This window comes from Oncorhynchus mykiss, chromosome 10, assembly GCF_057628025.1.
Source record: "Oncorhynchus mykiss isolate SJ-2025 chromosome 10, ASM5762802v1, whole genome shotgun sequence".
NCBI lineage: Eukaryota > Metazoa > Chordata > Actinopteri > Salmoniformes > Salmonidae > Oncorhynchus > Oncorhynchus mykiss.
In genome coordinates, this window is record NC_143031.1 from 51,566,958 (window position 1) to 51,581,513 (window position 14,556).

Consider the following 14,556-nt stretch of genomic DNA (forward strand, 5'->3'; position numbering starts at 1 on the left):
TCCTCCCCCCTCTGTGGGCGAGAGAAGGCCTGGTTACTGTCATCCCCCATGAAGCTGATCTGACCCATTCTGATCCTCACAGGACAGTCATGACAGCTCATTGACAGAGGTGGCCTAGCATTGGTTCACAACCGCAATGCACCAAGGATGTGTTACTAATACTAAGACCCCTACTCACCCCACAGTAGCTGACATTTTTTTCAATAAATTGTATTTAATGGGAAAAAATAAGCATCACAGGGTTGAAGTTTTTCTTATTTATCTCATGTCTGTCGCTCTCTCACTCTATCCTCTTCATTCCCCCATATTCTCTTCTCTCTCCCTTCCCCTTCTTTCAACCCCTCCACCCTTTCAACACTCTCCCCCTCACCCTCTCAGTCTCTCTCCCTTCTCTCCACTTCCCTCACCCTCCCCTTCTCTCTCTCCCCCTCCATTGTCTCTCCCTTCTTTCCCTACTTCCACCTAACATCTTTCTCTCTCCTTCTCCCCATCCCTCCTTCACCCTCTCCTTCTCTCTCTCTCTCTCCCCTTTTCTCACTCTCCCCTTCTCTCTCCCTCCTTCTTCCCCTGCCTCCACTTCCTTTCATCTCACTCTCTCCCCCTCCCTCCTTCACCCTCTCCTCTCTCCCTCTTTTGCCTTACCTCACTCTCCCTTCTCTCTCCCTCCTCCCCCTCCATTCTCTCTCCCGCCTTCTTTCCATCCCTTCCTCCCCTTCCTTTCATCTCTCTCTCCCTCTCCCTTTTCTCTCTCCCTATTCCTCCTTCACCATCTCCCCCTCTCTCTCCACTTTCCCCCCTCCCTCACACTCCCCCTTTTCCCTCTCTCCTCCCCCTCCATTCTCTCTCCATCCTTCTTTCCCTGTCTCATTCTCCTCCTCTCCTCTAATCTCTTTCTCTCCCTCCTCTCTCTGCCTCCTCCCTCCCACAGACATACAGACAGACAGGCATGCAGTTAGCCAGGCAGACAGGCAGTTAGGAAGACAGACAGACAGACAGACAGACAGGCAGGCAGACAGCTAGGCAGGCAGATAGGCAGGCAGGCAGGCAGGCAGGCAGGCAGGCAGGCAGGCAGGCAGGCAGGCAGGCAGGCAGACAATTTCAAGTCAATATCTTCTTCAGAATTAATTCAAGAATTCATAACAAGGCTCTTAGTTTTTAGAACTGCAAGACCATTGTGTCCAATGGAGGTCAAAAATGATTTTGGGTCAGTTGACTTCAAATTTCATATGCTGAATCCCCTGATCAAAAAGATGTAAAATTAAATAATTTGAACACCTCAAAACTGCCCCTATGTCCCCAATTAAGTCACTGAAATTCAATGTACGGCCTCCTGGGAACACTCTTTAACGATGCCCTGAGTTTCAAGTCTTTACGTTAAGAATTGACCGTTCTACAGAGGATGGAAGACTGTTTTGGGGATTAATGAAGACACTTCCTGTTGCCACAAGGCATCCCTATAAGGTCACGATTGCTTGTGTGCTAGGACAGTTAGCTAGCTCAATCACAATCAATGGGGGTGTCATGGTTATGTGAGGGGCGTAGGTAATGCTTTTCTATAGATGAAAAGCCCTATTGTCTGTGGGACCAAGCTTTCACTGTGAAGAATTAATTTCACATGGTCTGAAACCATTTTCCTTTTTTACATTTAGCTCAACATTAAATTACTCCAACAATCAGTGCGGATAGAACAGCTTGGACAGACAAGTGTAGGGTGTGAGATGCGACTGACATTTTGCAGATGGGGAGAGAGTGAGAGAGGTTGGAGAAGGAGGCTTGGCTTGAAGCACTGGGCATCTTGTTGTTAAGACATGCATTATCTGAATTAGGCCAACAGAATTATACCTGCGGAGGAGCGGTTTCTATGAAGGAACATTTCATATCTTTGAACTTCAGAGAGTTGGCTTAACGTTGGACTAGCTAGCTAACAACCTTGTGTGTGCAGAGTGGCATCAGAACTACATTTGTAGTAAATCAATTCAATGTGAAACATGATTACTATAGTATCCTTAACTAGCATTTAAAAGAATATTCCATTATTTTCTAATAAAACATCTCATTTGCTAATTTCTGAATAACACTTAGAGTGTCAGTAGGCTACTAGACTGTGCTTTGGAGGGGGAGAGGCAGGTTGCCTTCACACACAAGCACACACATTGGCAAAGATTTTCAGCTGGCAAGCAGGCAGACACTGGAAAAAGTTTCTGAGTGAGAGTGAGGGCTTTGCTTAGAAGCTTTTATGGGACAAAAAAAATGCCCGGAATGTAAAATAATGTCATTAACCGGTTCCCATGCTTTTAAAATTAAGGTTCTGAAAATCACTTTTGTTCCCAGTTTTATTCCTGTTCCTCAAACAGAAATAGACGTTAGCTATTAACGTGGCCAATTCTGTCCTCCCAGGATTATATTTCAAGTAGGATAGCAGCCTACTCAAGAATTAACTAATGTTGGTAGCCATCTAGATGTCACCATGATACAGTCTACGCAGTGTCCTCCTTAGCTTACACAACGGTGTGTGATTCGGGTCACTCGGCTCTCAGCTGCGTCCACATAGCCTCTCTCCGCTAACCATTTGTTTAATTTAAAGAGTGACTACCCCATTAAAAGCAACTAATCCCTTTGAAAACGACCTGTGGCATTGATATTAGTCAAGAACATTTACTCTAGTGTCAAATTTGGGTACAAAGTGTAAATAGGATACTTTTGGTCATAAAGTCAGTCTCGTCTAAAACTAAGTTTGGAACCTCATTTGCGTCACAATGAGTAAATGAAGATTGAGTTTGGATTACAATTATGTCAACAAATCATTCCCCCTTTTGCTGAGCTCCACGTGCAAATCTTCCCTCCTCCCACTTCAATCCCTTCATTGAATGGGGCACTGTTGTTTCATTGCCCCCAACGTCCTCAAAGAATGGCAAACTGAAAAGCCTCCACAGACAAATTTCTAAGGTTTGGATGCCCTGCCGACCCTGTTATGATGAATAGCTAGGTGTTTGGAGTGTGTCGATCCCCAAGTCTGCACCAGTAATGCTAGCTTGGTTTGCAACGCTAGCTTGGTTTCCAACCGTTGGTGGTGAGTGATATTGGAATATATGGACCTCTTTAGTATAATTTAGCTAATGACGTTAGATAACGTTATTGCTGGTTATATAGTTAACGTTAACTAACTCACTTTTGTACATCATGCTGGTCCGTACAATTGATCATTTTAGCGCCCAAAAAACTTAATACTTCCAGAGCAACTGTAATATCAATACCATTGTAAAGCACAATTTCAATGATGAGACCCTTCATGATGCCCATCTCTGTATGATTCAAGGCGGCAATGAGCTCCATCGGGTCTTTTTAAAAATGGCGGGTGGGGAAGCGAAACCTATTGCGTGATAGTGAAAGGGAAAGATGTCGTGTGGGGAAACGGCTTTTTTTCACCTGATCTGTCCAACTTATCACCTTATCACCTCTAAAATGTAAATAAAATATGAGAAAGAGTTTATATAATGTGTCATTACATACCTATTTGAAGGTTTGTGTCGAATTTGAATCAGGTTGCGTAAATTTGTACGGAATGGTGTTAGTCACCGTTAGCTAGCTGTCTTTTGATAAAGTGAGGCAGGCTAGCTATAACATTAGCTAGTGAGGCAGGTTAGCTAATGTTTTAGCTAACGTTAGCATAGCTAGCTATTTATAGCTACCTCATTACAATTTAGCTAGGTCGTAGCTCATACACATATATTGTATATTGTCTATATATTAGTTATGTAATGTTATCATTTGATAATCTAGCAAGGCAGGTGTCACGTTCTGACCTTCGTTTTTTTGTTATGTCTTTGTTTTAGGTTGGTCAGGGTGTGAGTTGGGGTGGGCTGTCTATCTTCATTTTCTATGTTGTGTTTTGTGTTTGGCCTGGTATGGTTCTCAATCAGAGGCAGGTGTCGTTAGTTGTCTCTGATTGAGAATCATACTTATGTAGCCTTTTCCCACCTGTGTGGTGTGGGTGATTGTTTCCTATTTTGTTGTTTGTGTCACCATTCAGGACTGTTTCGGTTTTCGTTTTCATTCACTTTGTATTTTGTCTTGTTCAGTGATTATTAAAGTATCATGGACACTTACCACGCTGCGTATTGGTCCGATCCTTGCTACTCCTCCTCAGAAGAGGAAGGGGAAAGCCGTTACAGAACCACCCACCGCCAAAGGACCAAGCAGCGTGGCATCGGGCAGCAGCAGAAATCTCGGGACTCATGGACATGGGAGGAGATTCTGGATGGAGAAGGACCCTGGGCACAGGCTGGGGAATATCGCAGCCCCAAGGCAGAGCTGGAGGCAGCGAAAGCTGAGCGGCGGTGGTATGAGGAGGCAGCACGGCAGAGCGGCTGGGATGTGAGGAAGCCCCAAAAATGTATTGGTGGGAGGCACACTAAGTCAGGAAGGAGACCTGAGCCAACTCCCCGTGCTTACCGTGGAGAGAGGTGGACCAGGCAGGCACTGTGTTATGCCGTGAGGCGCACGGTGTCCCTGGTGCACAGGCATAGCCCGGTGCATTATATTGCAGCGCCTCGTATCGGCCGGGCTAGAGTGGGCATCGAGCCAGGTGCCATGAAGCCGGCTCAGCCCATCTGGTCTCCAGTGCGTCTCCTTGGGCCGGGGTACATGGCACCAGCCCTACGCACGGTGTCCCCAGTTCGCCAGCACAGCCCAGTGCGGTCTGTTCCACCTCGCCGCACTGGCCTGGCGACGGGGAGTATCCAGCCAGGTAGGGTTGTGCAGGCTCGGTGCTCGAGACCTCCAGTGCGCCTCCACAGTCCGGTCTATCCGGTGCCTCCTCCGCGCACCAGGCCTCCGGTGGCAGCCCCACGCACCAGGCTGTCTCTCCGTCTCCTTCCTCCAGGTGCTCCCGTCTGTCCAGTGCTGCCAGAGTCTCCCGTCTGTCCTGAGCTGCCAGAGTCTCCCGTTTGTCCTGAGCTACCAGAGTCTCCCGTCTGTCCTGAGCTTCCAGAGTCGCCCGTCTGTCGGGAGCTGCCAGAGCCGTCCGTCTGTCCTGAGCTGCCAGAGTCGCCCGTCTGTCCTGAGCTTCCAGAGTCGCCCGTCTGTCCTGAGCTTCCAGAGTCGCCCGTCTGTCGGGAGCTGCCAGAGCCCTCCATCAGTCAGGAGCTGCCAGAGCTGTCCGTCAGCCAGGAGCTGCCAGAATCGCCCGTCACTCCGGCGCTGTCGGAGTCGCCCTTCACGTCGGAACCGCCAGAGTCTCCCGCCGGTCTGGTGCTGCCGGAGTCGCCCTTCACTTCGGCGCTGCCGGATTCTCCCGCCTGTTCGGTGCTGCCGGAATCTCCCATCCATTCGGGACCCGTTGCTAGGGTCCCCAGTCCGAGGTCGGCGGCGAGAGTCGCCGCTCGAAAGGCTCCACGGAGGCGGGTTAAGAAGCGTTAAAGACTATGATGGAGTGGGGTCCACGTCCTGCGCCAGAGCCGCTACCGTGGACAGACACCCACCCAGACCCTCCCCTATATGTTCAGGTTTTGTGGCCGGAGTCCGCACCTTTGGGGGGAGGCAGGTGTCGTTAGTTGTCTCTGATTGAGAATCATACTTAGGTAGCCTTTTCCCACCTGTGTGGTGTGGGTGATTGTTTCCTGTTTTGTTGTTTGTGTCACCATTCAGGACTGTTTCGGTTTTCGTTTTCATTCACTTTGTATTTTGTCATGTTCAGTGATTATTAAAGTATCATGGACACTTACCACGCTGCGTATTGGTCCGATCCTTGCTACTAATCCTCAGAAGAGGAAGAGGAAAGCCGTTACAGCAGGCTGGCTAGCTAACTACAGGCTAGCTAACGTTAGCTAGTTAGCTAGCTAGCTAAGGTTAGCCTACAAGTCGAATTTGCAAATTAGTTAGTAGCAAGTGCAGTCTGTATTGTCTAGGACAGGACTAATCTACTCCAATCTGGAGCTACAGTCAGTCTACATTTGTAAAGCATAGAATTAGGGTTTCCACTAGTTGCCACAGAGCCAAAGTCAAAATTGGCTGTATCGTGAAAATTCATGAAAACAATGTAAAGTTAGGCATACGGTTAGCAGTGTGGTTATGGTGAGGGTTAGGTTTAAAATCACATTTTAAGAAGAGAAATTGTAAGGCTTTATGACTTTGTGGCTGTGGTAACTAGTGAGGACCTAAAATAAGCTTGACCCGAGTGACTGTCCCGATGAGACAAACAGTATCATCAACAACGGGAATGTGTGTCATGCAGTCATGCCCTTGCTGTGAGCACTCCTTCAAGGGGAACAGGTGAGACACTTGAATCATGTTGGTGACATTTGACCTGGTCAAAGTTGAAAACTATTTCAAGTTTTTTCCCAATTGCTGTGTTTACCATTCCATTTCACGTCACATATCATGATATCTGAAGTGAAATAGAAAGGTGAATACAGCGAAGGGTTGGTTCCACCATGCTAATCATAACCACCATTGATAATTTAATCAGTGCTCTGTGTGTGTGTTTGTATGTGACCGACAAGTACCTTTGATGAGGGGCCAGGAACTGATCTACACTGCCATGCACATAAATGGGGCGCTGGCAAAGATCTTACCTCCAGCCTTAACTTTTGCCTGCTCACCGACCATTATTGAAGGGGATATCAAAATGATGTAGGTTTAGTCTGACCTGTTCAAACTTCAACATAGTATATGTTTGCTTGTCAGATAATATAGTATATGTTTGTTTATCAGATATCATCTATTCTAACTGGTGGTATTACTTAGTACTCTGTAGGCTACTGACCTATTCAAAGCTTCCACTGGCATCTCACCATACATCTGCCTGTAGTTATTGAACTCAACCTGCAGGAGGTTTGTTGTGATTGAGTGTGGGGGGGGGGGGGGGGGGGCGCCAGCATTTCTTGAGGAGCAAGCCAAAGAACTATACCAAATAAGAAGGTGCACTTCCCCTTTAAACAACATTGTTCCATAATGTTACAGTATTAGCTAAACCTGTTCACTTTATCAGTAGTATGCACACATTTGGGGCACAGAACGAAAGGAAAATGTAAGTCTGGTAAAATAATCTGTTATTGATCCCACAAACTAAGGTGGGAAAAAAGGCTGCCTAAGTATCATTCCCAATCAGAGACAACGATAGACAGCTGCCTCTGATTGGGAACCATACCCAGCCAACAAAGAAATAGAAAAACTAGAATGCCCACCCAAATCACACCCCGACCTAACCAAATAGAGAACTAAAAAGGCTCTCTATGTCACGACCGTCTTCCTGGAAATGACCAGACCAAGGTGCAGCGTGGTGAGCGTACATTTTCTTTTATTTGTTAAAGTCGCCAACAAAACAAGAAAAATAAGAAAAAAAACGACCGTGACGCTTACAAGGGCTATAGTACCCCTAACAAAGACAACTACCTACACTGAAGGAGGGAAAAAGGGCTACCTAAGTATGATTCCCCATCAGAGACAACGATAGACAGCGGTCCCTGATTGAGAACCATACCCGGCCAAAACATAGAAACAAAGAAACATAGAAAACAAAACATAGAATACCCCACATCACACCCTGACCTAACCAAATAGAGAAATAAAACGGCTCTCTAAGGTCAGGGCATGACATTATAAGAACTGTAACTCAATAAAATCTGAAATTGTTGCATGTTGTGTTTATATTTTTGTTCAGTATAATAAGAACATTACAGGACTCTGTCTGTGGGGATATAACTGAGTGCAGGACAAAACTGGAAGCTCTCATCCAACGCAGAAACAACTCAGTAACTAAACTAAAGGATCAACTCAGGACAGGGAATCGGTTACTGTCTTCAAAATAAACAACAAAACATTTCCCAGAAAGTGACAATGACATTTGACCACGCACACTCAAACAAACTTTTCAATTTTAGGCGTTCAATTTCAAATTCCCTTAGTCACTTATGAGTAGAGAAACAAGGAAAGGGTCTGATGAGTCTTTCTCTAAAAGGGCAGATGACGAACACCGACCTCACAGCTGACCTATGACTTGTTATAGTTCTTCCGTAAAGTTCAGCGGTGGAGATTTATTGACCACCAGTGTCTATGAGGTGACTCTCTGTCTCTGAAAACAATATGCTACACAGCTAGGCTGCTGAAAACAATACATGGCACTGGGTTTGACCGGGGTGTGTCTCATAGTGAGGACGCACAACTAATCCACTTATAGAGATGATTCAGTCCACTGGGAAGCGACCATATGAGGAATTCTTTGAACATTGACACCGTCTCAGATTTTCTCAGTGGAGGGGGTGGGGGGGGGGGGGGGGTGCCGAGGCTGGGCAGTGTGTGTGTGTGTGTGTGTGTGTGTGTGTGTGTGTGTGTGTGTGTGTGTGTGTAAGTGTGTAAGTGTGTGTGTGTGTGTGTGTTTGTGTGAATGAATATGTGTTTATGTCACACTCCATTGCTTAAGGATGTGAAACATTGCGATACATGTTTGATTCGGGTGGGGATGTGCCTGTCTACACACCACCGCTCTCGGATATGACAAAGGGAAAAGAGGTGTGGTGCTCTTCCCACTGCTGCTGTAGGAGTGGGTGGGGGTGTTGTGTGTGTGTGTGTGTGTGTGTCCTCTAGGATATGAGTCAGGCAGGGAGTAGGGTAAGGAGGGCTGTGTGTGGAGTCAGAACAGGGAAAGGATGAATGACGGGGTTAATTTACTTCCCTCATCTCCCTGCTACCAGTGAAAGTGTTCTGAGTCATCACAGACATCAGGGCATTGGTGGTGTAACCATACACACACACACACACACACGCTGTCGCCTGAGTCATATCCTAGAGCAGTGGGTGGGGAGGAACAGAGGACAGATGCATGTATGTGTGTGTGTAGGGGGGGTCGAGATTCCATCAAGGCCAGAGGGAGTGTGGTCAGAGAGTGGGACCAGTACCATTGCTAACTAGCATAGCTGCTCCCTTTTGTTGCAAAAAGTTATTGAATAATTAGAATCCCGTTGTCATCGTCAACCTAGGCTACAGTCCCCTCCTGATTCTAGTAATATGCCATTTAGCAGACTTTTATCCAAAGCGACCTGAGTGCATTTTAAAAAAAATGTTACGTATGGATGGTCCTGGGAATCAAACCCACTTTCTTAGCATTGCAAGTGCTATGCTCTACCAACTGAGCTGTTTCTCTCACTGACCCTCAACATACTCATACTCACAGAGCACACACTGTACAGTAACCTAACCAGTCATGCCACTCTTTATTCACAGCCCTGCCACACTCTGACAACAGTTGTGTTTTTTTTTATTTTTTTTTATTGCTTCGCCGAAACAGAAAAATAAACCTGTGGTTTTTGAAAGCACTTCATTCAATTTCTGTCTACTGTATGTACCCCATGGAATAAGGAGGCGAGAGGAGGTCCCTACTCGTCATGGCTTAAGGAGAAAGTGATAGGGTGCAGTAGGAGGTGCAGGAGCAGAACATTCCTCCCCCTGCCCAGAAGTAATCACAAAAAAATGTGAACTATGTGGCTGCCATCCCAGTGAGACTTTGAACAGTGCGTAAAATAATAATAAAGTAATATTAGCAAAGTGAACCCAGATGGGACCTAAAGCATTGCTCTCTCTCTCTCTCTCTCTCTCTCTCTCTCTCTCTCTCTCTCTCTCTCTCTCTCTCTCACTCTCACTCTTTTTTCTCTCACTCTGCAGTTCTAGACCAAGCCAGTTGTTATCTACCGAAACGTAACTTGCTCCTGCGTCCCAAATAGCACCCTATTCCCTTCATGGCAGGCTTGTCATTTTGCCCTGGGGGCCTCATTCGGTCTTCAACGTGATCCAGAGGGACGCACTGAAAATGGGTTATATTTCCTCACTGTCAAAATTGTCAAAAAATTTCCTCTATCCATCGTTTTGGGAATTTCCGATGCATCCTGACTATCAAGCTTTCATTTGGGTGATTATTAGTGAGCTGGACACTGTATGAATGTATGAATAGATTGTCATTGAAACAGAAAGCCCATAAGGTTACCTTTCAGAATAGCTAAAAAGCTAATGAGCATGTCTCAGCTTAGAATGACAGATTATGATTTCTACATAGTTTTCATTTGGTTATAGTCATTTTAAAGTATACTGAGTTTGCCCCCACCCCCAACTACCTGCAGGCAGGATTGAACCCCCTAGTTTGACACCCCGGTTTACGGTGGAACAAATGAACATGACCGTGCATGCACGCACACACACACACAAACACACACACACACACACACACACACACACACATACACACACACACACACACACACACACACATACAGTATGTACTGTATACAGTAAACAATTTAATTCAAATATGTATGAATGAATCTATACATGAACAGTATTCCAAATCTATGTTTATATTGAAAACTATGTACACATTTATGAATGTACACATTGATGATGTGTATGAATCTTTCACTGCCTGTGAATAGCAAAAGGGAGTGCAATTAAAGAGATACAGTGACTTCAGAAAGTATTCATACCCCTTGGCTTATTCCACATTTTGTTGTGTTACATCCTGAATTCAAAATGGATTTAAAATAAATAACAATCTTACCCATCTACACACAATACCCCAGAATGACAAAGTGAAAACATGTTCTTAGAAATGTTTGCAAATTTATTGAAAATGAAATAGACAAATATATAATTTACACAACCGTGAGTCAATACTTCGTAGAAGCACTTTTGGCAGTGATTACAGCTGTGAGTCTTTCAGGGTAAGGCTCTAAGAGCTTTCCACACCTGGATTGTGCAACACTTGTCCATTATTCTTTTCAAAATGCAAAATAGTTACAAGCAATAATGAAGTGGTTAAAAAAAGCATGTTGGTATTTGCTGATCGCAGTTCGCCATGAATAAAGTAAACCTCCCTATATTTTCAATCAATTATTCTGCAAAAGGTGTGTAAACTGCATTTATGTTAGTCTATCCTCCACCCATGGCTTTTTGGTATAGGGTATTATCTTAATTTTCCCTGCTTGTATAGTGGGACCTACAGCCGTAATTTATTTGACTAAGCTGTGCCAGGATATTAACACCAGTGTTATGGATGGTAAGAGCCCCTATATGTGACAGAAGCACTGTACACCATCACTCTGGAGAAGAGGCACCAAGATCTGGAGATGGAGAACCATATCCAATTAGTATTTTGTTTGGAAAAGGATGGGGTGATATAGACCATCCAGGTTATCTGTGAGGGCTCTGTTGATATTGTGTGGGGTCAAAACCAAGTGAATATGAGATAATTAGACTAGCGAAAAGGGTTTCCTCTGAAAATAACTCTATACAGCCTCTAAACGAGAAAATATGCCAAGTATATTACATTCAAGCTCAGAAATCCCCACCTACCTTCTTTAAATAACAGAGACATTGCAAAATAAATGCCATCACACACAAACACGTCCATTAAGGAGGAGAAACCAAGACCAGAGATTTAGCAACATGCATGTTCTCGAGAGACCAGTCCTAACTGGTGTCTGTTTATACCCAGTCTAGTGCTGTGTGGTGCGAGATGGACATGACGGTATGTTTCGGGTTGTGACTGACTGGGCAGACACTGGAGATGACAGGACGCCTCTGGGGGTGAAGGAGGATGGGGGGTCTGTCAGATCATACAAGGTGGGTGCGGTGGTGAGCAATGGGATGAGTGGTGGTGGTTTGAGCAGTGGGATGAGGGTGTTGGTGGTTGTGTTGATGGTTGGGATGGTGGTGGGGTTGAGCAGTGGGGTGAAAGTGTGTGGTGGTGTTGATGGTAGTGCTGGTGGTGGTCGGTTGAATGGGATGAGGGTGGTGGAAGTCAGTGGAGGCTGCTGAGGGGAGGATGACTCATAATAACGGCTGAAAACGAGCAAATGGTATGGCCTCAAACACATAGAAGCCATGTGTTTGATATCATTCCATGAATTCCGCTCCAGCCGTTACCACGAGCCCGTCCTCCCCAATTAAGGTGCCACCAACCTTCTGTGATGGTAGTGGTGTTGATTGCTGGAATTGTGGTGATGGTGGGGTGAGCAGTGTGGTGAGGTTGGGTGGTGGTGGTGGTGCACTATAAAACATTTCCTTGTAAATGTACAGCATTATACTGGCACCAGAAAAATACTGTACATGAATGAAATTCTCACTGAAATCTAAATGTAAGAAAAACAATACATTGTACATAAAAACATTTATTAAAATTGGTAACAACAAAAACAAAAAATGTACAACAGAATTGAAAACAGAAGTAACAACAGTTGACACATACACTACTGGTCAAAAGTTTTAGAACACTTACTTTTATTTTTACAATTTTCTACATTGCAGAATAATAGTGAAGATATTTTATATTTGAGATTCTTCAAATAGCCACCCTTTGCCTTGATGACAGCTTTGCACACTCTTGGCATTCTCTCAACCAGCTTCATGAGGTAGTCACCTGGAATGCATTTCAATTAAGAGGTGTGCCTTCTTAAAAGTACATTTTTTGGAATGTCTTTCCTTCTTAAAACGTCAACGGGACAGTTGTTGCTCATGTGACAAAAACGTTGTTTTAAACAACAACAAATAAAACAGTACATATATGTGTCTTAATTGGGCAGAAAGCTTAAATTCTTGTTAATTTAACTGCATTGTCTAATTTACAGTAGCTATCACAGCGAAAAAATACCATGCTATTGTATGAGGAGAGTGCACAACAACAAAACACTTTTAGCACAGCGACAGTTTAATACATTCACATCTGAAGGTAAATCATTTCCTTACATTCTGAAATCTTGCTCTGATTTGTCATCCTAAGGGGGCCCAGAGATAAAATTTAGTGTCGTTTTGTTTGATAAAATCCTTTTTCATATCCTAAAAAGGTTCATATAGTCTGCACGATCAATTTTGTATTTCCACTCGTTCAACTTGCAAAGAAAGAAATCTGTAAAAATTAAACGCTAAACGTTGTTTCAACCAGTCAAATTACATTCGTATTTAATCCTCAGACACTCTAAAAAGTAACCAGTCTTTCTATATCATTCTGCATTCAGTATGTCCACTGGAAAGCTAATTTTAGACAGGAAGGCACGATCATTGAGCACTGATGACACGGGCGGTGTTCACTTGATTGACTGTATCTTTGTCCAATAACCACCAATCATTTTGAAACCTAGCTAGCTGGATTGCCAATGATCTGTGCTTTACGAGAGTAGGTAGAAACCCTTTGTGTGAAGCAAAATCTTTCATCTAACCTCGCGCGTATGAGTCGAGTGGCGTTTGGACATTTATGCAAGAGCATGTCGAAGTGCGTTACACATATCTGTGAGTTATGACAAATAAGTCTTTGCAAATTTTGAACTTACAATATGGCTACTAATACTGGAAAAGCTAAATCAAAGTCCAGGTATACAGATTTTGGATGATATTCTAGCAGAAATCTACTGTAAAAGTGTCACAGACTTTATGTTACCTTAGACTGGTAAGTGAAATACCAGTCTTTATAGTTATATTATTTTATATTATAAATCCGAGCTAATGCAGTTGTTTCAATGGTTGCAAAGTAATATTTTTTTATTTTTTATATGTTCTTTGATTGTATATACACTGCTCCAAAAAATAAAGGGAACACAATGTAACTCCAAGTCAATCACACTTCTGTGAAATCAAACTGTCCACTTAGGAAGCAACACTGATTGACAATAAATTTCACCTGCTGTTGTGCAAATGTAATAGACAACAGGTGGACATTATAGGCAATTAGCAAGACACCCCCAATAAAGGAGTGGTTCTGCAGGTGGTGACCACAGACCACTTCTCAGTTCCTATGCTTCCTGGCTGATGTTTTGGTCACTTTTGAATGCTGGTGGTGCTTTCACACTAGTGGTAGCATGAGACGGAGTCTACAACCCACACAAGTGGCTCAGGTAGTGCAGCTCATCCAGGATGGCACATCAATGCGAGCTGTGGCAAGAAGGTTTGCTGTGTCTGTCAGCGTAGTGTCCAGAGCATGGAGGCGCTACCAGGAGACAGGCCAGTACATCAGGAGACGTGGAGGAGGCCGTAGGAGGGCAACAACCCAGCAGCAGGACTGCTACCTTCGCCTTTGTGCAAGAGCAGGAGGAGCACTGCCAGAGCCCTGCAAAATGACCTCCAGCAGACTCCATGAGGGTGGTATGAGGGCCCGACGTCCACAGGTCTGGGACATCATGTCTCGCTCCATCCACCAACGCCACGTTGCACCACAGACTGTCCAGGAGTTAGTCGGATGCTTTAGTCCAGGTCTGGGATGGTCTCCTGAGGGATCTCCTCCACCTCATCAGGGGCATGCCCAGGCGTTGTAGGGAGGTCATGCAGGCACGTGGAGGCCACACACACTACTGAGCCTCATTTTGACTTGTTAAGGACATTACATCAAAGTTGGATCAGCCTGTAGTGTGGTTTTCCACTTTAATTTTGAGTGTGACTCCAAATCCAGACCTCCATGGGTTGATACATTTGATTTCCATTGATCATTTTTGTGTGATTTTGTTGTCAGCACACTCAACTATTTCATTCATTCAGATCTAGGATCTGTTATTTTAGTGTTCCCTTTATTTTTTTGAGCAGTGT

General features: G+C 44.6%; 1 protein-coding gene across 1 annotated transcript in view; it reads left to right on the plus strand.

The window, feature by feature from the left end:
- The first annotated feature begins 322 nt into the window (after positions 1-322).
- The window catches only part of LOC149980055 (uncharacterized), a 40,158-nt gene continuing 25,924 nt past the window's right edge, over positions 323-14,556 (plus strand). Inside the window, exon 1 of the mRNA XM_090187055.1 lies at positions 323-11,607. Coding sequence (XP_090043181.1) covers positions 4,096-5,418 — 1,323 coding nt within the window. The 5' untranslated portion in view covers positions 323-4,095 and the 3' untranslated portion in view covers positions 5,419-11,607. The remainder of the gene's footprint in view (positions 11,608-14,556) is intronic.